The sequence below is a fragment of the Thamnophis elegans genome, chromosome 14 (assembly GCF_009769535.1).
Source record: "Thamnophis elegans isolate rThaEle1 chromosome 14, rThaEle1.pri, whole genome shotgun sequence".
NCBI classification, from domain to species: domain Eukaryota; kingdom Metazoa; phylum Chordata; class Lepidosauria; order Squamata; family Colubridae; genus Thamnophis; species Thamnophis elegans.
Window position 1 is genome coordinate 29877194 of NC_045554.1, and position 23974 is coordinate 29901167.

The following is a 23974-nucleotide window of genomic DNA, read 5'->3' on the forward strand; positions in this document are numbered from 1 at the left end:
CCTGAGCCGGTGAGATTTGAACAGCCTAACTGCCGAACTGCAGTCAGCTGAAGTAGCCTGCAGTACTGCATTTAACCACTGCACCACCTCGTCCACAAGAACACCAGCTTGGCTACCGTCCCTGTCCTACTATTCCCTTGTCTTCCTATCCATTTCATGTATCCATAATCATGTCTATACTTGTATCTGTTATCTAATTCATGCTTGATGAAATAAATAAATAATAATAATAAATAAAAAATCAAATAAATAAAAGCAAATAATAAACAAACAGACCAAGCTCCGAGAGCACCAAGAACACCCCCCACTCCGCAGCAACTTTGAGCGGCGGAAAACTTTTTTTTTCCCGGAGCCAAAGTGAAGGGACGAGCGAGGACCCTCGGGGTGGGGGCTGCGCGTCGGAGCCCGCCGCCCAAGCGAGTCCCCCTGGCGCCGAAGCCAGCCGGAGCCCCTTCCCCGGCGCCTGCCCGACCCGACCCTCCCTCCTCGGGAGCGCTGCAGTCCCTGGGAGCGGGAGTGGGGGGCGTCGCCGAGCCGCGCTTCCTGGGAGGAAGTGACCCCAAGGCCGCTGGAATGCCAGCCTGGCTCGGCCGAGGCTGCTGCGCCGCTCCGCGTCTCCCGCTCGCCTCGTCGAAGCGGCTCCGACCAAGCCCCGGGCGCGTCGGAGGGAGAGCTAGGCGGGGACGGCTGCTCCTCCGACGTCCCGCCGGGGGCCATGCCGCACTTCACCGTGGTGCCGGTGGAGGACCAGTCGCGGGCCGGCTACGATGCCTTGGAAGGGCTCAGCTGGGTGGACTACAGCCAGCCCGGGGCGGACGGCGCGCCCCGAGCCTCCTGCCAGCGCGATGCCTACGACTCGGTCAGCTCCGACGGTGAGTAGCGGGGAAGCGGTTGGGCTGGCTGGACGGGGCGGTCGGGCGGGCTGGCTTCCCAGCGCCCCCGGGCACTCGGTGGAGCGACAGGCGCTTGGAGAGGCGCGGCTGCTCCCGCTTGGAGAGGCGCTTCGCCAGCGCTGGAGAAGAGGCTTGCTGGGCGCTAAACTTGCATCCCGCCTGGAGACCGGGAGGCAAGAGGTCTCTGAGGGTACGCAGAGTTTTAGAAGCCGCCCGGCTGGAAAGGAAGGCGGGGGAGGCGCTTGGTTGAAATTCAGGAGGCGTAAGTTTAAGGATGGTTTCCTAGGCAGAATTGAATCAGCCTCTTCTAGGACACCCACGCCAACTCTTTTCTAAACTAACATTCCTACCCCCCCCCCCCCCAAGGTCTGGGCTACAGTTCCCATCCTTTGGGAGATGATGCTGGGTGGGTAGAGTCCCCCAATACTTGTGGGGTCTGATCTAAGGAAGCTCTTTGGAAGGAATAGGGGTTACTCCGGGTGGGGAGTTTTTGCTTGCTTCTTTAAAAGTTGAATGCTTATAGTTTTGATTTTAACAATTGTGGGGAGAGAGGAGGATTCTAAAAAGCAGAGACATCCCCCTGCCAACAAAAGGGTATCTAGTCAAGGCTTAGTTTTCCCAGTTGCAATGGATGGCTGGGAAAGTTGGACCACAAGGAAGGCTGAGAGCCAAAGAATGGAGGCCTTTGAACTCTGGTGCTGGAGAAGACTCCTTGAGTCCCTTGGACTGCAAGGCGATCCAATCGGTCAGTCCTACAGGAGATCAACCCTGACTGCTCTTTAGAAGGCCAGATCTTGAAGAGGAAACTCAAGTCCTTTGGCCACCTAATGAGAAGCCACTCACTGAAGAAGAGCCTCATGATGGGAACGATGGAGGGCAAAGAAGAAGGGGATGACAGAGAAGGAGGTGGCTGGATGGAGTCAGTGAAGCAGTAAGAGTGAGCTTAAATGGACTCCAGAGGATGGTAGAGGACAGGAAGGCCTGGATGGGGTTGCGATGGGTTGGACACGACTTCATGACTAACAACAACAACGAGGAGGAGGAGGAGGAGGGCAGGAGGAAGAAAGGAGATGGATGGAGGTGAATTGCTGGCAATATAAACTTCCCAGCCTCTATGACAGAGAAAGAGGCTGGATTCACACTAAGCCAAGAGTGTCAAACTGAATTTCATTGAGGCCCGCATCAGGTGTGTTTGATGTCAGGGGAGGTGGCCAGGATGGGCATGGCAGGATTGACATCACTCATGTTGGGGCACCTGTGGTGGCCCGAGCACTCTGCTGGCAAAAAATGGACTCCAGAGCTCCATTTTTGGCTGTGACGGCCTCCTAAAATCCTCTGCCAGCAAAAAAGAGCTGCAGAGACACCATGTGCTGGTCTTTCACTATTCCAGGGCAGCCCCATGGACCAGATCTAAGCAGCCCATTGGCGGATCCAGCCCACGGGCCTTGAGTTTGACACCCCAGCACTAAGCGGTGCTTTGTTTAAACCAGGGGTATCCAACCTTGACAACTGGAAGACTTGTGGACTTCAATTCCCAGAGTTCCCCAAGTTGAAGTACACTAAATGAACTGTTGCAAGTTGAGGACTACCTGTAACTGATTCACACAACATGCTGGTTTAAACGTGGCCAATGTGAAACTATGCGATATGTCTTCTGAACCAGATGATTTCTTTTAAGGTGGATTTGCAGCTGACAAACTGTTTCAATTACATCATTTTGGGTTCTGAATGTTGCCGGCTGAAGAGCTGTCCTGTTTAGTGATCAGTCTTCTTTGGGTCACTTATTTCTAAATGGAACAGACCAGCTACCGTATTTTTTGGAGTATAAGACACATCTTTTTCCCTCAAAAAAGAGGCTGAAAATCTGGGTGCGTCTTATACATCGAATACAGCATTTTTTTTCCTCCCAAAGCCCCACCCCTTCACCAAAATGGCTGTGCATAGCCTTATGGGGAGGCTTTCGGAGAGCTCCTGGGGGCTGGGGAGGACAGAAATGAGCAAAAAACCGGGCCATTTTGGAAAGCTCTTTAACCGATTGATTAGAATTATATTGATCAAGTGCTGTGCCAGCAGAAACAAAGTCTTAGGTGCTGCAGATTGTCAGCAATTTCCTTCTCCAGCACATGGATAATTACACCTGGAAACATCTACCTACCTACCTACTCTCTCTCTCTCCTTATCTATCTACTGTATTTCTCCCTCTCTCTCCCCCTCTATCTACCTACCTACCTAACTACTCTCTCTCTCTCCCTAGCTACCAACTGTATTTCTCTCTCCCTCCCTCCCCCTCCCTCCCTCCCTCCCTCTACTTACCAACCTACCTACTCACTCTCTCCCCCTACCTTTCTACTGTATTTCTCTCTCTCTATTTCTCTCTCTCGATATCCCTTTATCTACCTACCTACTTACCTACCTACCTACCTACCTACCTACCTACCTACCTACCTACCTACCTACTCTCTCTCTCTCCCTAGCTACCAACTGTATTTCTCTCTCCCTCTCTATCCCTCTATCTACCTACCTACTTTTTTAAAAAAAATTGCCTCTTCAAAACCTTGGTGCGTCTTATACTCTGAAAAATATGGTGCATAAGGGCATTATCTTACTTGTATTGTCAAACAAGTCTCAACCTGTGTAACATCAACCTATTGTAATCTGCAAAAAAAAAATCCTAATAAATTTGCTAGTCAGGTAAGGTTTGATCCGTCTTCAGAAGAATTGCTTTGCGGGTTGGTTCTAAAATCTGTTTCCTTCCGTGGTGGACAAGATAGAATAGAATACAATTCTTTATTGGCCAAGTGTGATTGGACACACAAGGAATTTGTCTTTGGTGCACATGCTCTCAGTGTGGATAAAGAAAAATAAAATAGAATACATTCATCAAGAATCATAAGATACAACACTTAGTGATATTCATAGGTTACTAATAAGCAATCAAATTATACTAGGAAACAAATAAAACAATATAAAATTTAAAGATACAAGCAACATGGTTATAGTCATATGTGGGAAGAGAGAGATACTAGGAAGGAAGAGAAGAACAATAGTAATGCAGACTTAGTAAATTGACAGTGTTGAGGGAATTAGTTGTTAAGCAGAATGATGGCATTCAGGAAAAAAAACTCCTTGTGTCTTGTTGTTCTGGTGTGCTGTGCCCTATGGCGTCCTTTTGAGTGTAGGAGTTGAAACAATTTATGTCCAGGATGTGAGGGGTCTGTAGATATTTTCACAGCCCTCTTTTTGACTCGTGCAGTATACAGGTCCTTGATGGAAGGCAGGTTGGTAGCCATTGTTTTTTCTGCAGTTTTGATTATCCTTCAAAGTCTGTGTCTGTCTTCTTGGGTTGCAGAGCCAAACCAGACAGTTATGGAGGTGCAGACGACAAACTCAATAATTCCTCTGTAGAACAGAATCATCTGTAGAGCTCAACATGTGTATTCTGCCAACACCCACATCATCAGGCAAGGTTATTTGGACACTAAACCATTTAGATTAAATTGGTGGTTTCCATTCTCTAAACTGTCTCTGTGTACTGTAAATTTGAAATGAGAAAGGAAAAGTTTGGAAATGTGTATGCTAAAGGAAAAAACAAAACAGCTTCGGGGAATATTTTCCCTTGTCCTACTGTTGAACAAAAACAAGTTCAGACATTGACAAACAGAACATATCAGCAATTCAGTGCTGCGGATAGATTGATTCTCCCAGGGTTGTATAATCGTTTGAGGATGCCTCTCCCTGTAAGAATTGGCCTTAATACTTGTTGTGTTCTTGCTTTCTGAAAATTGGAGATGGAGCCAAGAAGAACACGAGTTTTTGATAAGTGGCTAAAAGAGGTTGATAACCTATGCGTTTCAGATAAAATTGTAGCAATGGTAGGACACCGCTCTTGATGCATTCCAAATGTTGCAGTTAGAGCCAAGAAGAACGCCAGTTCTTCATAAGTGGCTAAAAGGGGTTGATAATCTTGTGTTCAGGCCATAACGTACCAATCGTAGGACATCACTTAACAGAAATAAAAAAATAATGGCATACCAATGATGGAAGGGACCTTGGAGGTCTTCTAGTCCAACTATTTCAAACAGGAGTCTGTCTAATCTCTTCTTAAAAACCTCCAGTGATGAAGCACCCCCAACCTCCGAAGGCAAGCCTGGTTAATTGTTCTCACTGTTAAGAAATGTCTTCTTGATTCTAGGTTGCTTCTCTTCTTGATTAGTTTCCACCCATTGCTTCTTGTCCTACCCTCAGGGGCTTTGCAGAATAGTTTGACTCCCTCTTTTTTGTGGCAGCCCCTCAAATATTGGAATACTGCTATCCTGTCACCCATTAGTCCTTCTTTTCCCTACACTAGACATGCCCAATTCCTGCAACTGTTCTTCGTATGTTTTAGTTGCCATAATCATCTTGGATGCTCTTCTCTGCACTCTTTCTAGAATCTTTTTATAATGTAAATCTAAACTAGAGTTGGGGAAATCTATCACTTGTTTTAGCTGAATGACAATTTCCAAGTCTTAATTAGAATCATCAGTGTTAAAGGATGCTAGGAGCTGCAATTTAGCAATTTATGGAGGGTCTCAGTTTATCTATTCCTGCCATCAGCAGTAAACAGTTGTATTATTCTTTCTTTCTTTCCTTCCTTCCTTCCTTCCTTCCTTCCTTCCTCTCTCCAGTTTCCAGCCATTGTTCTTGATGGAGCATTCCTTAGAAACTCCAAACTTCATGCAATATTTATTCAATTCATATCCTGCAATTTTCATGAGTAAATTATGAATGAGGAGTGAACTGCTGGGAGTTCCTTGGAGAAATAGAATACGGAAGCGTACCATTATTAAAGAGACCTTTATGAAAATGGAAAACATCAGATTCCATTCACAAATCATCACTCCAGCAAAGTGTGGGCCAGTTTTATTTTAGACCAGAATGTGTAAATCGTGTGTTTCTTTGCAAGTCATGGGCTATGAATGTTATGCAAATTCAGCCCTTAGGGATGTAATCAGCATATCCTAGTTAGAGGATATAGAGGAATATATCTTCCCTCAAGTGTATCCGTATTTTTTTTTGCCGGACTTTTGGTTTAGTTAAAGAACAGCCTGTTTGTTTGTTGAATGGAGGTTCTTAAATAATGACATAGTTTTGTCTAAATAGAAAAAGGTAACATGTAATTTCAAGGCTGCAACTGCTGACTTTACAGTGGTTTGGTAACTAGAGCATGGTTTTGCTTTCCACCTGATGGATCACAACAGCTTAATGCTGCTTTACAAATGCTTTTTTAAATGCGGAAGAAACCTCAGAGAAGAGCTTACAAAGTAGAGGCCCAAGGTTCTCCAGCAAACCTGGGGGCAGGGAGATTGGAGAGCGGAAATTCTACAGAAAAGGACAAAAGAGAAACTTTCTGCTAACAAGAAGGCCAGGGTAAAAGCCCTTAGGAGTACCCTCTTGTTTTCTTTTGAGATTTACTGGAAAAGTGGGAGGCAGCTGAAGGCTGGAGAGATTACTGGTCCTCAATAAAGGACCTTCACACCGCCCTTGGCCAACTCCTCAGCTGGACATTTTTCTCCTCCTTTGAAAGCAGTTTCAAAAGCAGCTGAATTCTTGTCACCATGAAGGAGAACTGGTAGAACAATCAAGCCAGATAATGAACAATCAGGAATTAGTCACTTTTCCATTATGGTTATCCTGAAACAAGCAGCCGGGTGTTTTTAAAAATAGAATTAAAAATATTCTGAGTTTGCTGGCTGCTATTTTTAAACACTTTGGTTTGCCTTTTTTATTTTCCCAAGCTTACGATTCCATTCTGCGGCACAAAAAGGCCTTTATACAAAACAAGTTTTATATGATACAGGTCCTTTGTTTTATGTAACCCAAAAGCTATTTTTGCCTTAGGAAAAAAACAAATGCTGCTTGTCATTTGTAATGCAGACATAACTAACATTCTCCTCTTAAACCTGTTTTTTGTAATTATTCCTGTCTGCTCTTTTTCTCTGTTTGGTGTCATAATTTTCTGGACTGAAAATGGAGGAATGTGCTTACCGAGGCATGCACCCTTGGTCAAATTTGTACACTAGTAAGAAAATTGCTGTTACTTTCACACCAAGGCTGGTTCCTCGTTTTCTACTTGCATTTTTTACGCATAGGCACGAGGCCGAAGACACCAGCCTGAGGATGACGAGTGGGACCTCGTCGAAACGTCGCCAAGATACTCTCAATATTACACGAGAAAAGACCCGAATACACCAAAACCTGCATATATATATATATGGAAGAGAGCCTATGGCTTAGTGGTTAATATAACTGCCTAATATGCAATACAGTCCAGGTTCGATTCCCAGTAAGGGTATGGCTAGCTGATGAGAGCTAAATAGCTTGAAATAGATCTATACTAGTCTCCCTTTATTTATTTATCAGCACAATTCCAACACAAATGTAACAAGGCAACATAAAAAAAGGGTTTCTGCCTGGATGGCTCCCAGTGAGCCAATAGGGTTATATATATATGTGTGTATATATGTATATGTATATATATATATGTATATATATATATGTGTGTGTGTATGTATATATATATATATGTGTGTGTGTGTGTCTGTGTGTATGTATGTATGTATGTATGTATGTATGTATGTATGTATGTATATGTATATGTATATGTATATGTATATATTTAATATCAAAGTTCCAATCCTCCCCCCCCCCCGGAGTCTTTTTCCATTAATCCAAAGGAAAGTTATTGGTTTTATCTTTATATTTACCTTTGAGAATCTTCTATATCAAGATGAGAATCCTACTCCAATACTTCTTTGCTTGAACACCATCAGAATTGACAAGTTCACCCTCAGTCAATTGCAAAAGGCAGCTTAACGGGAACAGCTTCCATCCTGCGACGATATCTTTAACACCATCAATAATAATATCTGCCTATTTCAGAAGTACTTAAAAGGACTTGGGAAGGACTGAAAATATGGATACAAATGCCATATCGGGCCTAAACATCTGGCTGACTGCACGACTATGCATATTAATAATAATGATCACAGTTCATTTCTAACTATTATAATTCATTTCCAAAAACTGGGCCAGTTGGTCTCCCCAATAGACTTTGGCAGTTGAAGCTTTGAAACAGCGACAGTGAAACTTGTGGTTTGTTAACTATTGTGTGACAAAAGTTTTGGGAATCTCCACTGACTTTTAAATGACAAATATTAGTTTTGCTATAAGGAAAGATGTTTCCTCTCTAGAGATTATTTGTATTGTTATTTATTTGTTTGTCTAACATGTGCAAGGTAATAAATATAAGTATGAACATAAAACATGATCAAAGAAAGTAGATGCAGATAAATGGGGACAGTAGGGCAGGGAAAGTAGGCACGCTGATGAGCTAATGCAGGCCCCCTTATAGACCTCTTAGGAATGGGGTGAGGTCCACGGTAGACAGTTTGAGGTTGAAGCTGTGTGGGGGTTGAGGATGAAACAATGGAGTCAGGTAGAGCATTCCAGGCGTCACCCACTCTGTTGCTGAAGTCATATTTTCTGCAATTGAGTTTGGAGCAGTTTACCTTGAGTTGGTATCTATTGTTTGCCTGTATGTTATTGCGGTTGAAGCTGAAGTAGTCATTGACAGGTAAGACGTAACAGACAATTTTGTGTACTGTGCTTAGATCATACCGCAGCCGGCCCAGTTCCAGATTGTCCAAACCCCAAATTTCAAGAAAATAAGTAAAAGTAAAACAAAAATGCTGTTTTGTTAATAATTCTTGAGCCTTCTCTCTCTCCTGTCATCCTCTAAATGGGCTTTTCTACAAACCTTGAAATAATACTTTTTTTTGGGGGGGGGGAATAAATTGCTGGAGAAAACAGGAGTGTGTTTGAAGGATTTTATTCGCATTTAATGGCAACAAAGGGTGATTGACAATGTCAACATTTACCTAAGGACTTTCTCTTTAAAGTAGGCTTTTGCATTTGAAAAAAAAAATAGTTTGTAATCTCTGTGTTCTTTCTTCCTTTTTTGTTTTGTTTTGCAGTCTTTGAATTCTTTCCTTGATGTCTCCCTCCCTCCCCACCATCCCCATTAAACAAATCATTATTTAATTTGAGGTACAAATCTAGCCAAGGGGTTGCAGTATTGTTTCCGATTACCCTGCAGTAGATTTATTCCCTTTGCCTTCCACCAACCCTGATTTTATAAAATCCCCCCATTTTCCATTATAATTATTTACGTTAATCATCCCTTTTTAAAGTTTAATTTCTGTTGTTAATTTATCATTTGTTGCCATACTCCAAATTTCATTATACCACTCATTTCTTTGAATATCTCAATTTCGTCTCCAATACTTAGCCATTATTAATCTAGCTGCCATTTTCAAATTTATAATCAATTCCTTTTTTTTGTTTCATTTATATCCTCTTTTTCCACCAGCAACAATAATGCAATCCTCAGTGACATCTCTAGATTTACATTCAACAGTGCTTAATTTCTCTAAAAACCATGTCCCATATATCAATCCCACCACATATGTTTATCCGTTCCAACATCTTTCTTGCAGCTCCAACAAATATTTGTATATTTGCCATACACTTGATTTAATTTACGTGGTGGTAGGTACCACCTCCATATCACTTTATATCCATTTTCTTTAACTCTAACTCACATATTTTTATATACTCTTCTATTGCAAATATTTTTCCAATCATTATCATTTATTTCTCCCAAATCTGATTCCCAAATTAATTTTAAACCTTTTGCCTGCTCTTCTAATTCTTCTAATGCTAGGTTAAAGAGAAAGCGCGTAGGCCAATGTTGCCATTATTAATTCAACTTTACAGAATCTTTATATCGGGATGTATTATGATCCTCTGAGTGTTTAACAGTCAGATGTCAGGCAGGAAAAACTAGGTTCACAGGTGAAGGTCCAGGTAAACTGATTTATTGTTAAAAGCCAATGCACAGGAATCTTCTCAACAACAGCATCTTCTTGGAGTTAAATGAGGGTCAATGGAATTCAAGGGAGGTTGGACCTAGTCCGCTTGTGACTATGTAGGGATTGTAGACTGATCCCTCTTTTAACTCCACCCCAGATTCTCCTTTGTTACCTTCTCCTATACAGAGCAGTCTATAAACTCCATAAGATGAATAAATGTATTTCATCTCATGAGATGATATGGTGTATGTGGAACAGCAGGCAAGATTTCACATGTGTCATAATACCATAGGGAACTGACCCAATGATAATATGCTGGATGTGACCTCAATATGGGTTCTCTTAGATGCCCATGCTTTGTATGTGCCCTTTAGAGCTAAACATGTGTGAATACACCCCTTCAAATTGATCCTGGTAACCATGGTCGTACTTCCAGGCAAATCTACATGGATGACTGAAGATCTTCATATCTGCGCCTAACTATGAGGGACGTGGTGGCTTGGTGGCTAAGATGCTAAGCTTGTCGATCAGAAAGATCGGCAGTTTGGCGGTTCGAATCCCTAGCACCGTGTAACGGAATGAGCTCCCGTTACTTGTCCCAGCTTCTGCCAACCTAGCAGTTGGAAAGCATGTAAAAAAAAATGCAAGTAGAAAAATAGGAACCACCTTTGGTGGAAAGGGCACAGCATTCCGTGCTCCTTCGGCGTTTAGTCATGCCAGCTACATGACCACAGAGACGTCTTTGGACAGTGCTGGCTCCTAGGCTTTGAAACGGAGATGAGCACTGCCCCCTAGAGTTGGCAACGAGATATGTGCGAGGGGAAACTTTACCTTCACCTTATGCTAAATCAACATTAAACATGATTTAACAACTGGTGGCCACTTTTGTGTGGTTACATATGGAAACATAGCTTCTCAATCTCTTGTAGGGAAGTTTTAGAATTTCCAGGAAAAGGGGCAGGCCTGAAATCTTTAGCCTGGTTTGGCTGAAGAGTTACGGGTGAAAATATGATAAAAACTGCAAACCCCACTCTAAAATCTACTCCATCCCGAGGGATGCCCCAAACTCCATTCCCAGTGATGGCTTCGCTTGGCCAACCAACAGAATCCAGAACCCTTGTATTGAAATGATTAAATCTTCCTGCATAAAGGATGGGGAAAGTTGAGAGTTCCTATATGTGGAATTTTTGATAGAAATGTAAGGCTTCTGGTATTCTGCAGGAAATCGTGTATCTTGAGGCAATATTTCTCTCAGAAACCACAAACGAGGCGGGATGTTATTAATCTAATTTGGGAGGCAGCCGCTGTTGATTTTTGTCTTCCTGCTAGGTTGCAGCTCTGTAATTTGGCTGGTTCTTGCCAAAGTGCTGGCATTGGCATAATCAGATCTGCCTTGACAAGAGACTGGAGGTTGGCCTTGTCAGCAGTGGAGGTCAAGTGGAATCAGATTTCATTGTCCTTTAATCAATTTTTATTAGTCTGGACTACTGATTACAAATGATTAAAAGGCACCAGTTTCTTATTCAGAGGGCAGAGTTGGCAGAATCTGCCTACAAACTGTGTTGGGCTGTTGAATGTTGGTGTAGTCAGAAGTAAAACTTAAGTGGGTTAATTAGGACATTTAGATAGGAAAGTTGGTTTTATGCCCTTTTTTGAATCTAACTGGAATGAGATGCATCTTCCTTCCTTCCTTCCTCCCTCTTTTCCTTCCCTCCCTCCCCTCCCTTCCTTTCTTCTTCCTTCCTTTCTCTTTCTCTCTCCCTCCCCCTCCCTCCCTCTTCTTTCTCTCTCTCCCCCTCCTTCCCTCTCTCTTCTTTCTTTCTCTCCCTCTCTTTCTCCCTCCCTCCCTTCATTCAATCCTTAATTTCTACCGTCTCATCTAAGTGATCCTGGGCAGTTCACAATATCATCAGGAAACCCTATAACTGCATGAATAAAATCATGGGTTAAAAACAGATTAAAGTTTATAAATAGAAATAAAAATCAAGTTAAAACTTCAAAAGGCTGGGAGGTTCACAAGTAGATTGTTGGCCCTCGCTGAATACATGGGCAAAAGACAGATACAAACTCCGGGCCTTTGTTGTGCAGTTTGGTCTCTTGGAGAGCAGCAACCAGCTCTAATGCTCTAAAAAAGAAATTACAGAGTCCACATGTGCACAAACACACATAAAGGGATGTGATTACTTTTTAATGAACAGCTTAAACCTGGAGGTTTGCAGCAATAAACCCAATGCTAAATGGAGATTAAGGCCCTTTGCCAAATTGCAAAATATGGCTGGACGCACCAATTATTTCTTTCTTTTTTCCTCTCCACCAATTAATGTCCTGTTCTCCTCCCCTTCATTATTTCTTTCGATAAACGAAATGCAGCAGAATGGGAGACCCAGGGAAGTGCAGCACAATAATTCCAACTAGTGGTAAATGCTTTTCAGGTGCTGGGATTGAGCGAACAAATGAGAAATCTTACAACAGGTTTTCAAATGTTTTCTAGTTTTACTGCACTGGATTTACTCGTGATGGACTGAAAGGGTCTGCTAGATACTTGGCAGAGAGCTTGATCCAAGAATTCTTGGCATTTTTATCTTTGGATTTGACTGGGACATAACTCTAACCCAGTTTGATGACTTTGCGTGAGTAGAATCCACAGTTTACCTTGGTGTTGGCATTTGGAAAAGAGAAGCAGAAATGAATCAAGTCCTTGTTCAATCTTGCTTATTTATTTTATTTATTTATACAGGTATGTATAAACATGGACATGAACCCAGGAAATGGGTGCAAATAAATGGGGACAGGACAGTAGAACAGGGACGGTAGGCATGCTGGTGCGCTTATGCACGGCCCCTTAAAGACCTCTTAGGAATGGGGTGAGGTCCACAGTGGATAGTTTAAGATTAAAGTTATGGGGGTTTGAGGATGTAACAATGGAGTCGGGTAGAGCATTCCAGGCATTGACCACTCTGTTGCTGAAGTCGTATTTTCTGCAGCGATTCAGATTACAGATCAGTAGAGTTGGAAGGGACCTTCTAGGTCATCCAACTTCCCACCCAAGCAGGAGATCCTACACCATTTCGGACAGATGGCAGTCCTGTCTCTTTTTGAAAGCTTCCAGTGATGAAGCTCCCACAGCTTCTGAAGGCAATTTCTGTTCCACTGGTTGATTGTTCTCACTGTCAGGAAATTCCTCCTTATTTCATCTCTCCTTGATCAGTTTCCATCCATTATTCCTTGTCTGGCCTTCAGGTGCCTTGGAAAATAGCTTGACCCCCTTCCTATCTGTGGCATCCTCTCAAATATTGGAAGACTGCAATCCTGTCTCCCCTGGTCCTTCTCTTTACTAGACTAGCCATGCCCAGTTCCTGCAACCGTTCATCTTATGTTTTAGCCTCCAATCCCCTAATCATCCTGGTTGCTCTTCTCTGCACTCTTTCTAGAGTCTCAACATCTTTTTCATAGTGTAGTGACAAAAACTGGATGCAATACTCTAGGTGTGGTCTTACCAAGGCTTTATAGAGTGGGATTAGTATCTCTCTGCATCTGATTGTATCACTCTGTTAATGCAATTTAGGCTTGCATTGGCTTTTTTGGCTGCTGTCTCACACTTGACTTTACTGGTTCACTTAACAACTGTGGCAAAAGGTCATAAAATGGGGCAAAATTCACTTAACTATCTCGCTTAGCAACAGAACTTTTGGTCTCCATTGTGGTTGTGATTTGAGGACTATCTGTATAGATTTGAGTTGTGCCTGCTGGCTAATTTTGCACCCAAACATTGCTCACACAGAACAGGATGAATGCTTACACTCCCCTCCTAACGTGGCTGAACATGTTCATTGCACACCGTATTTGCATCTTCGTAGGAAACGTGTTCAGCATGAGGTATCCTGGGACAGCATGCTCCCCTTCTTTTCCTGGATCCAAACTCCGAAGGATCAAAGTCCCATGTCATATTTACATTTGAAAAAGCAGGGAATGGGAGCCAATTGGTTTTGGGTTGGTTTTTTTTTTTTTTTTTTTTTTTTTTTGGTGCCCTGTTAATTCTTTTAGCGGGCTGACTTGTTGAGGCTTGCTGTGGCATATTTCAAATTGCTGTTTGTTCAAATAGGAGCCGAGACTGGTATCTACCAAAATTGTCTGTGGAGATTCTGAGTCATCCAGATCGTGGTTGTCCCAAAGGTGCTTTTTCAAAAGGCAACTGGACTTACTTTGGTTTTTTTTTCTTTTTTGAAGATGTTTCACCTCTCATCCAGAACTGAACAAGCTTCTTGGATGAGAAGCAAAATGTCTTCAAGGAGAAACAAAGTCCAGTTGCCTTTCGAAATAAACACCTTTGGGATATCTACCCAAAAGGCTGATGGAACTAACTTTAATTATCTTCTCTAACACTGTCAATTAGGGGACGCGATGGCTCAGTGGCTAAGACACTGAGCTTGTCGATCAGAAAGGTCAGCAGTTTGGTAGTTTGAATCCCTAGTGCTGGGTAATGGAGTGAGCTCCCGTTGCTTGTCCCAGCTTCTGCCAACCTAGCAGTTTGAAAGCACGTGAAAAATGCAAGTAGAAAAATAGGAAACACCTTTGGTGGGAAGATTCCAAAGGTGGTCCAAATTTTTCTTCTTGCATTTTACATGCTTTCAAACTACTGGGTTGGCAGAAGCTGGAACAAGGAACGGGAGCTCCCTCCATTACGTGGCGCTAGGGATTCGAACCGATGAACTGCCGACCTTCTGATCGACAAGCTCAGCATCTTAGCCGCTGAGCCGCCGTGTCCCTTATTAAGCAAACAAGAGTTCCTAAAGACAAAAGATGTTACACAGTTGGGTAAAAAAAGCATCTGCGAACAACCAAGCTCAGAGAACATCAAGGACTCCACAGTCCTAAAAATGATTTTAGTTTGCAAAGGATGATGAAGATGCTGAACAAACAAGCAGGAAACTAACATACTTTGAAGCATCACAACTTCCTGTTTCTATTTTGCTCAGCCGGAGATATTCTTTGCTTTATCTCCTCCTTCCATTAGTCCTTCTAATCATCAGATGCTCTTCTTTTTTCAGTAGCTTTCCCTTTCTCCTTTTCTGTCATCTGCGGGACACAATTGAACCTTGTAAATGATTGACAGACACTAGAACTCGCTGCTGGCATAGCTGATGGCTAGACAATAAGAATTGGCATCCGAAAATCTCTGGAGAGTCCTAGATATTGTACTGGTTCCAAGTACCATATTGTGTTACTTTCATGTTTACTTTTGTCTGTGCTTGAACATTATGTAATTCTTATTTTATTTTTATTTTTTGGTTAGCCTTTATTCCACTTTTCTTCCAGGAGCAAATACATAGCATCTATTAGTCTACTACAACCCACAAGAAACCTTCCCTGTGAATTGTTATTTTTTAAAAAATTATTGTTAATTTTGTTATGGTTTTGAATTGTGGTGTTGGAAAAAGCTCTGGAGAGTCCCTTGGATTGCAAGGAGATCCAACTAGTCAATCCTAAAGGGAATCAATCCTGACCAGGGTGGATTTGATTTAAATCGAGTTGATTTCAATCATGATTTAAATCACCAGTAAAAAGGCTTGGTTTAAATCAATTCGATTTCAATCATAATTTTTAAAAAGCAGCTATCATCTCTGTCCCTCAGCAGCTCCTCCTTTGACCTGCTGTTGAGCAGGGGATTGGACTAGAAGATCTCCAAGGCTTCTTCCAGCCCTATGATTCTATATGATTCATTCCACAGTGATAATATATTGTAATGTTGTTGAGAATCAACTGCCATAAATATACTGATTGAGCACTATCTAATTTGCACTGGCGTATCCACAGGCATTTCATTTTCATGCTTTTTAGAATAGAATAGAATAGAAGAATTGGAAGGAACCTTGAAGGTCTTCTAGTCCAACCCCCTGTTTAGGCAGGAAACCCTGCACCGCTTCAGACAAATGGATATCCAACATCATCTTAAAAACATCCAGTGTTGGAGCATTCAGAACTTCTGGAGGCAAGTTGTTCCACTGATGGATTTTTCTCACTGTCAGGAAATTTTTCCTTAGTTCTAAGTTGCTTCTCTCCTTGATTAGTTTCCACCCATTGCTTCTTGTTCTACCCTCAGGTGCTTTGGAGAATAGTTTGTCTCCCTCTTCTTTGTGGCAGCCCCTGAGAGATTGGAAGACTGCTATCACGTCTCCCCTAGTCCTTCTTTTCATTAAACTAGACACATCCAGTTCCTGCAACCATTCTTCATATGTTTTAGCCTCCAGTCCCCTAATCATCTTTGTTGCTCTTCTCTGCACTCTATGACATCTCTTCTCAAAATCTCTTCCTAACATTTTAGCAAAGCTCTGATTATATGTGGGGGAGGGGAAGGAGAATCTATTTCCCAGCTCCATTAGCTGGTTTCATGCTTGCTTGTTGAATTCCCATTTACTGATCAATACTGTGAAGCTGTAGCACCAGAGAGCAGAGTAGATTTTTCCAGGGGAAGTACCCAATTACATCTGTCTTGTTCTCGGCAACATGATGGTGTTGTACATATCGGCTTACAATATGATTTCAAGGGCTGGGTGAATAAGAGAGAATGATGAGCCACATGTCAGAGAATAGAAAAGAATTCTTATTAACAGGTAGGGTTACAATCATAATTTTGTCAGTCCCCTTGTATTTTAGGTAGAATTCTCTTGCTGGGCAACCCATGAAGTCTTTTCATCTTTTAGGAAAGTTTAATTTCATAAAGTTAGGCAGTAACAAAAAATGGATGTTGATGGTTGAGCTGTGAACCAGATCTAAAATCAGAACTAATTTTTAAAACATTTTTGAGAAATAAGATGAAAGCATAGAAGTTTTCAGCTGAATTAAAAATGCTGCTAAATTGCAAATGCCATATGTACTTTTCCCTTATTATAAAAAAGATATCTACTGTTAAACCATCAAAATATTTACAAGTAAGTAATGGGTGAAAGTTCCACTCACACATATGTTCTAGTCGTTCCCGACTCTAGGGGGCGGTGCTCATCTCCATTTCAAAGCCGAGGAGCCAGCGCTGTCTGAAGATGTCTCCGTGGTCATGTGGCCGGCATGATTAAAAGCCAAAGGCGCACGGAACGCTGTTACCTTCCCACTAAAGTGGTTCCTATTTTTCTACTTGCATTTTTATGTGCTTTTGAACTGCTAGGATGGCAGAAGCTGGGACAAGTAATGGGAGCTTACTCCATTTCTGTGACACTAGGTATTTGAACCGCCGAACTGCCGACCTTTCTGATCAACAAGCTCAGCTTCTTAGCCACTGAGCCACTGTGTCCCTACTTTTACAAGTACTTTGTATTTATAAGTACTTTGGTACAAATTAAGTGAAAACAACCGCGGTGTTATGTAAAATAAAGCTAAAACATTTTTTGAACATGACTCTGTGATGTAGTTCGCTGTGATACAGTTGCAGAAAACCATGGTCAAACAAACCATAATTTTGAATGGATCTGGTTGTACATATGTGTGAACCCAGTCTATAATTCCTTCCTCAACTTTTGTTTGGGAAAAATTGGAGCTTTTTCAGACAACAGCTTACTAGGACAATATACGATTTGTGTTTCTTTGCAGTTTGCAAGTAGGGTGGTGATTTGTCTGGAACCAGGGGGGGTGAGGAGAGGAAGCCAGGATATTGAATGTGGGTGAGAGAGTCTGTCTGAGGAAGGAAGATGTATGTTAGAAGATTGCTTGTGACACATTATGATTGGTCGACATGTAAGTTGCCTCTTGGTTCATGGGAAAAATTTAAGAATGTATTAACGTTCCATTGTAAATAATCAATTTTTGTGAAAAACGGTGTTGGAAGGAACAGAGGATTTGGTCATGGGGTGTTAACTGCATTTTCGATTGTGAAGTTCAGGACAAAAGCCTAGAGCTGTTGGGAATTGATTGGCCTCTTCTGGAAACAAAACAACAGAATATGGTTAATGATAAAGTTCTTGACCTCATCTGACTTGGCAGCTATGAAAACTTTGCTGTTGGAAACATTGGTCTGACTTCATTCCCAGAGTCCTGAATTGCACAAGGGACAGGGGCTCACCTGGTCATGCAGTAGTCAGGTTTCAAACCCTGCTAGCTGACAAATTTAGTGTCTTTAACCACTAGTCATTGCTCCCCCAAGAGCTGCTGTACCTGAAATGTAAAAAGGGACAAAGTGCCAGCTCTGGAGCGAGATGGGTTGGGATTTGAAATTTGGAGAACGAGAGATCCTGGGTAGTTGATGAGACAACTTGCAGCCTATGATTCCTCCTTTGAGGAGTTTGAATATCTAAAAGATGTCCAGTGCAGATTGAATAGCATAGCATGGAATAGGAATAGGTACAGTGAAATAGAATAGGAATAGGAATAGGGAAATAGAATAGAATAGAGTAGAATAGGGAAATAGAATAGGAATAGGGAAATAGAATAGAATAGAAGAAGAGGAGGAGGAGGTGAAGAGACTAGACTAGACTAGACTAGAATACAATAGAATAGAATAGAAAAGAATAGAATAGAATAGAATAGAATTCTTTATTGGCCAAATGTGATTGGACACACAAATAATTTGTCTCTGGTGCATATGAGGGTACATAAAATAAAAGATTCATTCATCAAGAATCATGAGGTACAATATTTAAAGATAGTCTTAGGGTACACAATCTAATTATATTAGGAAACAATCAATATAAATCGTAAGGGTACAAGCAACAAAGCTACAGTCATACAGTCATAGGTGGGAGGGGATGGGTGATAGGGACAATGAGAAGATTAATAGTAATGCAGCCTTAGTAAATAGTTTGACAGTAGTGAGGGAATTATTTGTTTAGCAGAGTGATGGCATTCGGGGAAAAAACCTGTCCTTGTGTCTAGTTGTCTTGGTGTGCTATAGCTTCGTTTTGAGGGTAGGAGTCCAAACAATTTATGTCCAGGATGCGAAGGGTCTGTATATATTTTCACAGCCCTCTTTTTGACTTGTGCAGTATATTGCACGAGTCATACTGCAAAATTTGCATTGTCAGATTTTGAGCTTAAGGTTCTTCTCTGCTTCCAAAGCTTTCCAATTCTCCTGAGAATTGGAAGGTCTCTTCCAAGTGGGCTTCTTGGACTTCACCAATGGAGTCACAAAGTGAACCTGGCTAATTTTTTCTGTCCTTCTTCCAAACTCTCAGGTGCATGTTAGAATTCTTTAAAAATGCAAACAGTCAGATGAGTTTCTATTTCATTAGCCAAATGCTTTGTTAAATATGTCTGGTAATCTAATGGTTGTAAATCCTCTTTTTTTTTCCAAATCGGAGTTGCAATTGTCCATAGCATTGTGAGCAAATGAATTGTAGAGCAAAAAGAAGACAATGAGCTTGGAATGAAATGAAAAACTGGGTACCACATTTCCCTACTCAGCGTTCTCCAGTTTGTTTGTTTATTTTTTATTTATTGTAATTTGCCAAACAGAAACAAAAACAGGAATAATATAAAAATACAGTGACAGGACGATAGGCCCGTTAGTGCCCTTATACACGTCCCCTCTACACACCTCTTAAGTATGAAGTAAGGTCCACGGAAGTCAGTTTGTGACTGAAACTGTGAAAACATGTAGCTGAGACGACTGAATCAGGTAGGGCATTCCAGACTTCGACAATTCAATTACAGAAATTGTATTTTTTACAGTCAAGTTTAGAACGATTTACATTGAGTTTAAAGTGGTTGTTCGCAGAGACTACAACTTGGCCAGCTATTGACCATGGAGTTTGAGTTTTGGCAGCCACCTGGACGGTAGAAAATTGGACCAGGCTAATACAAGGTTTATGAGCTGGAACAATATGAAGAGCCCAGATTTCTCATAACTTTAAATGAAGGTGATCTTAGGGGAAAAAATGACTGTGCCTTTGATGCTCTATTTTCACAGGAACAATAACAAGTCTGCTAATGTTGCAGTGGCTGCCTCCTGCTACTTTCACAATATTGTAGAGAACTTGATGGTTCCTCGGGGAAGTCTGGTCTTCTGCAGGAATGAAATTCTGAGAGCATTTCCAGAACTGGTGGGAGTGGAGGGTGGCATGAAGAACCGCTCAGAAAATAAAGCAAGAGTTTCTGAAAATCCAATAGAGAAGAGGAGGTGGTGGTGGTGGTGGAGGAGGATAAAGTTAAAGTTACAGTTAAAAATATAAGTTAAGGATAAAGAGAAAGAAAAAAAGTTAGAGAGAATGAGGGAGAGAAAGAGAGAGAAACAGAAGGAGAAGGTAAAGATAAAGGTTCCCCTCGCACATATATGCTAGTCCTTCCTGACTTTAGGGGGCAGTGCTCATCTCCATTTCAAAGCCAAAGAAGCAGCGCTGTCCGAAGACGTCTCTGTGGTCATATCGCCAGCATGACTAAACTCTGAAGGCGCACGGAACACTGTTACCTTCCCATCAAAGGTCCCTATTTTTTTACTTGCATTTTTTACATGCTTTTGAACTGCTAGGTTGGCAGAAGCTGGGACAAGTAAAGGGAGCTCATCCCGTTATGCGGCGCTAGGGATTCAAACCACCAAACTGCAGACCTTTCTGATCGATAAGCTCAGCGTCTCAGTCACTGAGCTACCTCATCCCTAAAGATAGATAAAGTCAAGTAAATAAATGTTTGCAAGCAAACAACAAGCTCAGAGAACACCAAGACCTCTACAATTCCTGAAATTAAACATTGTTATAGTTGAGGTTAATCTGCTTGATAATACCATAATTTTATAATGGCATGGTTAACTATCTGAATCACCAATGTTTATTTTTATTGATACGTTTCACTGGATAAAGCTTGATTTATTGCAAAGGCACGATATGTATTGAATGTACTGCTAGTAAACTGGTTAGAGTTTTATGAGTGAAGAGACCTAGAAGCCTTTGTAATAAAGACATTTTCTAATCAACATCAAATAGAAAACCAGAAACGATTTGGGTTGTATGAAGGCAAATCCTTTTATGCCACTTTAGCTGGCTGACAAGCCATGTCTTATACACAAGAGGAGAAGGAGCCACCACCAATCCCAAAGTCCAATTTACAGCAATGTAAAATGCAATGGAGGGATAGTTCCCTCCCTATTGTTTCTCAGAATTCTCCTGAACTTCTCTTCCAGGGATAATATTCATGTACTTTCTCTACTGGGTAACAAATGTGAGTGTGTGCATCCACACATGCACTCAGCCTTCTGCGTATGTGCTTTGATCGTGCACATGGCTTGTATACATGTATACGGCTTGAAAACGTGCCTAAATATGTCGGCATAGAGCCGGGGGTGAGTGGGCGGGGCCACTCGCAATTTCCACTACCGGTTCGGCGTACCGGTTCCAACCGGCTGAATACCATCTCTGTCAACTCCCAGTGTTTTCATAGGGAGAGAAGGAGGGGGAGTGCATTTCATGCATACTGTCGCCTGGAGTCGGATCTCAGATCACTGCAGCTGGTTTGGGGAGAGGTGCATCTTATAGGGGAATGTGATTTATGACACAGAGTGAGGGGAGGGAAGAAACAGGGATAAAGTTCAGGATTAAATCAAACAAAGCATGGATTTGACTGCGAACAGATTTGCCTAATGATGCTCCTAATAAATGACTAGTTTTGTATTGAAGACTTGACTCGATACCTATTAATCAATTGGGGCATTTTTAGGAAATCTGGCCACCTCCTTCCTGAAATGACGTCCACCCTTATTTTTCTTTCTTCAGGACATGGCAACCATAAAGAGAGTTGCCCCTTCCTCAACAGCTCGGATCCAGGCAAAGGAGATTACTACGACCGAAACCTGGCCTTATTTGAGGTAACGATGCTTGAAATTTCATTTTTGGGGGGTCAGTTTTTCAGCATTCCAGAATGCTCATTTTGGCGCTTGTCCAACAAGTGGAGTTTTGAAGGACATCAAGGAGGTTCTGCCTCACTTCAAACTATAGAGCTTTTTCCCCCCTTATGCCTTCAGTTTGTTACCTAAACATACAAAGATGTGCAAAGACTCTCAGCATCCATAATAAATGTTTTTGTTCAGGAAAAGTTTGATCTAAAAGAGAAAAAAAATATTGATCTAAATTAGGAAGTATTTTGTAACTCATGTTCCTATCATTCCTCATCTTCTTTTAAAGACCCCGTAATCCCTTGTGGGGGTGGAGTCTTGGGCAACTGAATGGAGCTGAGTGTTTACTGGCCAGATGCCCTTCCTGTCGCCAATCCAGAGATTGTTTTAGCAGATGTATTCTCGTTGTGCCCAGAGAGAGAAATATCTGCCGCTACCCAGGATCGAACTCACACTCTCCTGATTGGGAGGCAAGAGTCCACCTCTAGGCCACCGCATCACTCTTGTGTTCTTATCATTACTTGGTAGTAATCTTTACTATAATGTGCTCTGTACGTGACTAGCAGAGGTGGGTTCCTACCAGTTCGCACCTATTCGGTAGAACCGGTTTGTCAAATCTACCGGACCAGTTAGAAGAGGTTCCACCAGTGGACCACCTACAGAAGAGGTTCCAAAAATTTTTGAAACCCACCACTGCTAAAGGGTTAGAGGTGCAAGGATCTTGTAACTTGACAGCTTTAAGACTTGCATGCTTCAATGCCAGAGTGCCTGAGCCAACGTGACTGGAGGAGGAATTCTGGGAGTTGAAGTCCACAAGTCTTAAAGCTGTCAGGTTTGAAGACCCCTAGTTTTTTTTTCTAAAGGGTTAGGGGTGCAAGGATCTTGTAACTTGACAGCTTTAAGACTTGCATGCTTTAATGCCAGAGGTTCTGAATAGCTACTTGGACCGACCTAAGTACTAATTCATAATTTCATATCCGGTCACATGGGCGGCAAGCCACTCCCATCTGGTCACATGGGTGGCAAGCCACTCCCACAAAGGAGTCTACACCCACAGAGTAGGTTCGAACAATTTTTGAAGCCCACCACTGATGACTACCTTTAAAGACTATGTGGAAACTTGTACAGTTGGTACTGAACTAGTTGTTGTTTTTTTTCTTTTCTGATCCAATTTTTTGAGCTTAGACATGTCCCTGCCGTTCTGTTGCCAAGGTTTTTCAGAATTGTTTGCCATTGCCTATTTCCTAGGGCTGAGACAAAGTGATTGGCTCAAGGTCACCCAGCTCTAAGGCGAGACCAGAACTCATAGTTTTCTGGCAGCTACATATGAAAAATTAATATTTTGCATTGCAAAATGAGGAATGTTGGCAATAAATCTGCAGAATAAATGACCAAAGATCCGTGATTGATTTTTTTTTAAAAAAAAATTCCTTTAAAAACAATTGACTCAACAGAAGGAATTAATTTACCATGGGCAGTCATAAATGTCTTGATTTGATTGTAATCCCTTCAATCCCTAGAAAGTTTTCAAAGTATAAAATGTCATTTTAAAGGGATGCGGTGATGTTATCTGTGAATCAATCAGCTTTAAGGTTGTATCTGTAAGTCATTTGTTGAAGAAAGCTCTACACTTCCTTGGCAAGTTGAAGATGAATAGACTTCATTTCCCAGCTGGCTGGGGGATTCTGGGAGTTGACCTACACCCATCTTCAAGTTGCCAAGGTTGAGCAACACTGCTCCAGTGCTTGTAATGGAACTTTGGTTCGCATCATAGTAGAGAATTGATGCCTGGATACGAGCTCAGAAAAGAGAATTGGGTTATCCATGGGATGAGATGAGCATGTCTTACAATAACTCCTGGGACGATGGCTACTCACAGGTTTGGGATTTGACTCTTGATGTTATCTTGGCAGTGCAGTTCTAGCTGGCTGGGAGAGGAGGATGGGGAGATAGCTTCATATGGAAGGACAGGAAGCTCCTTGTTTATGGAAGCTGCTCTATTGGACAGGATCCATGACTCTAGGGCAGAATTCTGGGAGTTGAAGTCCACATATCTTAAAGTTGTCAAGGTCGAGAAACACTGCTCTACCAAAGATCTAAATCACGAGGAATGTTGGCAATAAATCTACAATAGAATGAATTAGACTAGAATAGAATAGAATAGACTAGAATAGAATAGAATAGAATAGGAGTTGGAAGGGACCTTGGAGGTTTTCTAGTCTAACCCCCTGCTTAGGCAAGAGACCCTACACCACTTCAGAGAAATGGTTATCATGTCACTTCTTAAAAACTTCCACCGTTGTTCCACTGATTAATAGTTCTAACTTCCAGGAAATTTCTCCTAAGTTCTAAGTTGCTTCTCT

At 41.9% G+C, this 23974-nt stretch overlaps 1 protein-coding gene across 1 annotated transcript in view; it reads left to right on the forward strand.

Moving 5' to 3' along the window:
* The first annotated feature begins 540 nt into the window (after nucleotides 1–540).
* SLC12A4 (solute carrier family 12 member 4) overlaps nucleotides 541–23974 on the forward strand; it is a 63304-nt gene continuing 39870 nt past the window's right edge. Inside the window, 2 exon segments of the mRNA XM_032230554.1 lie at nucleotides 541–872; nucleotides 21493–21584. Coding sequence (XP_032086445.1) covers nucleotides 716–872; nucleotides 21493–21584 — 249 coding nt within the window. The 5' untranslated portion in view covers nucleotides 541–715.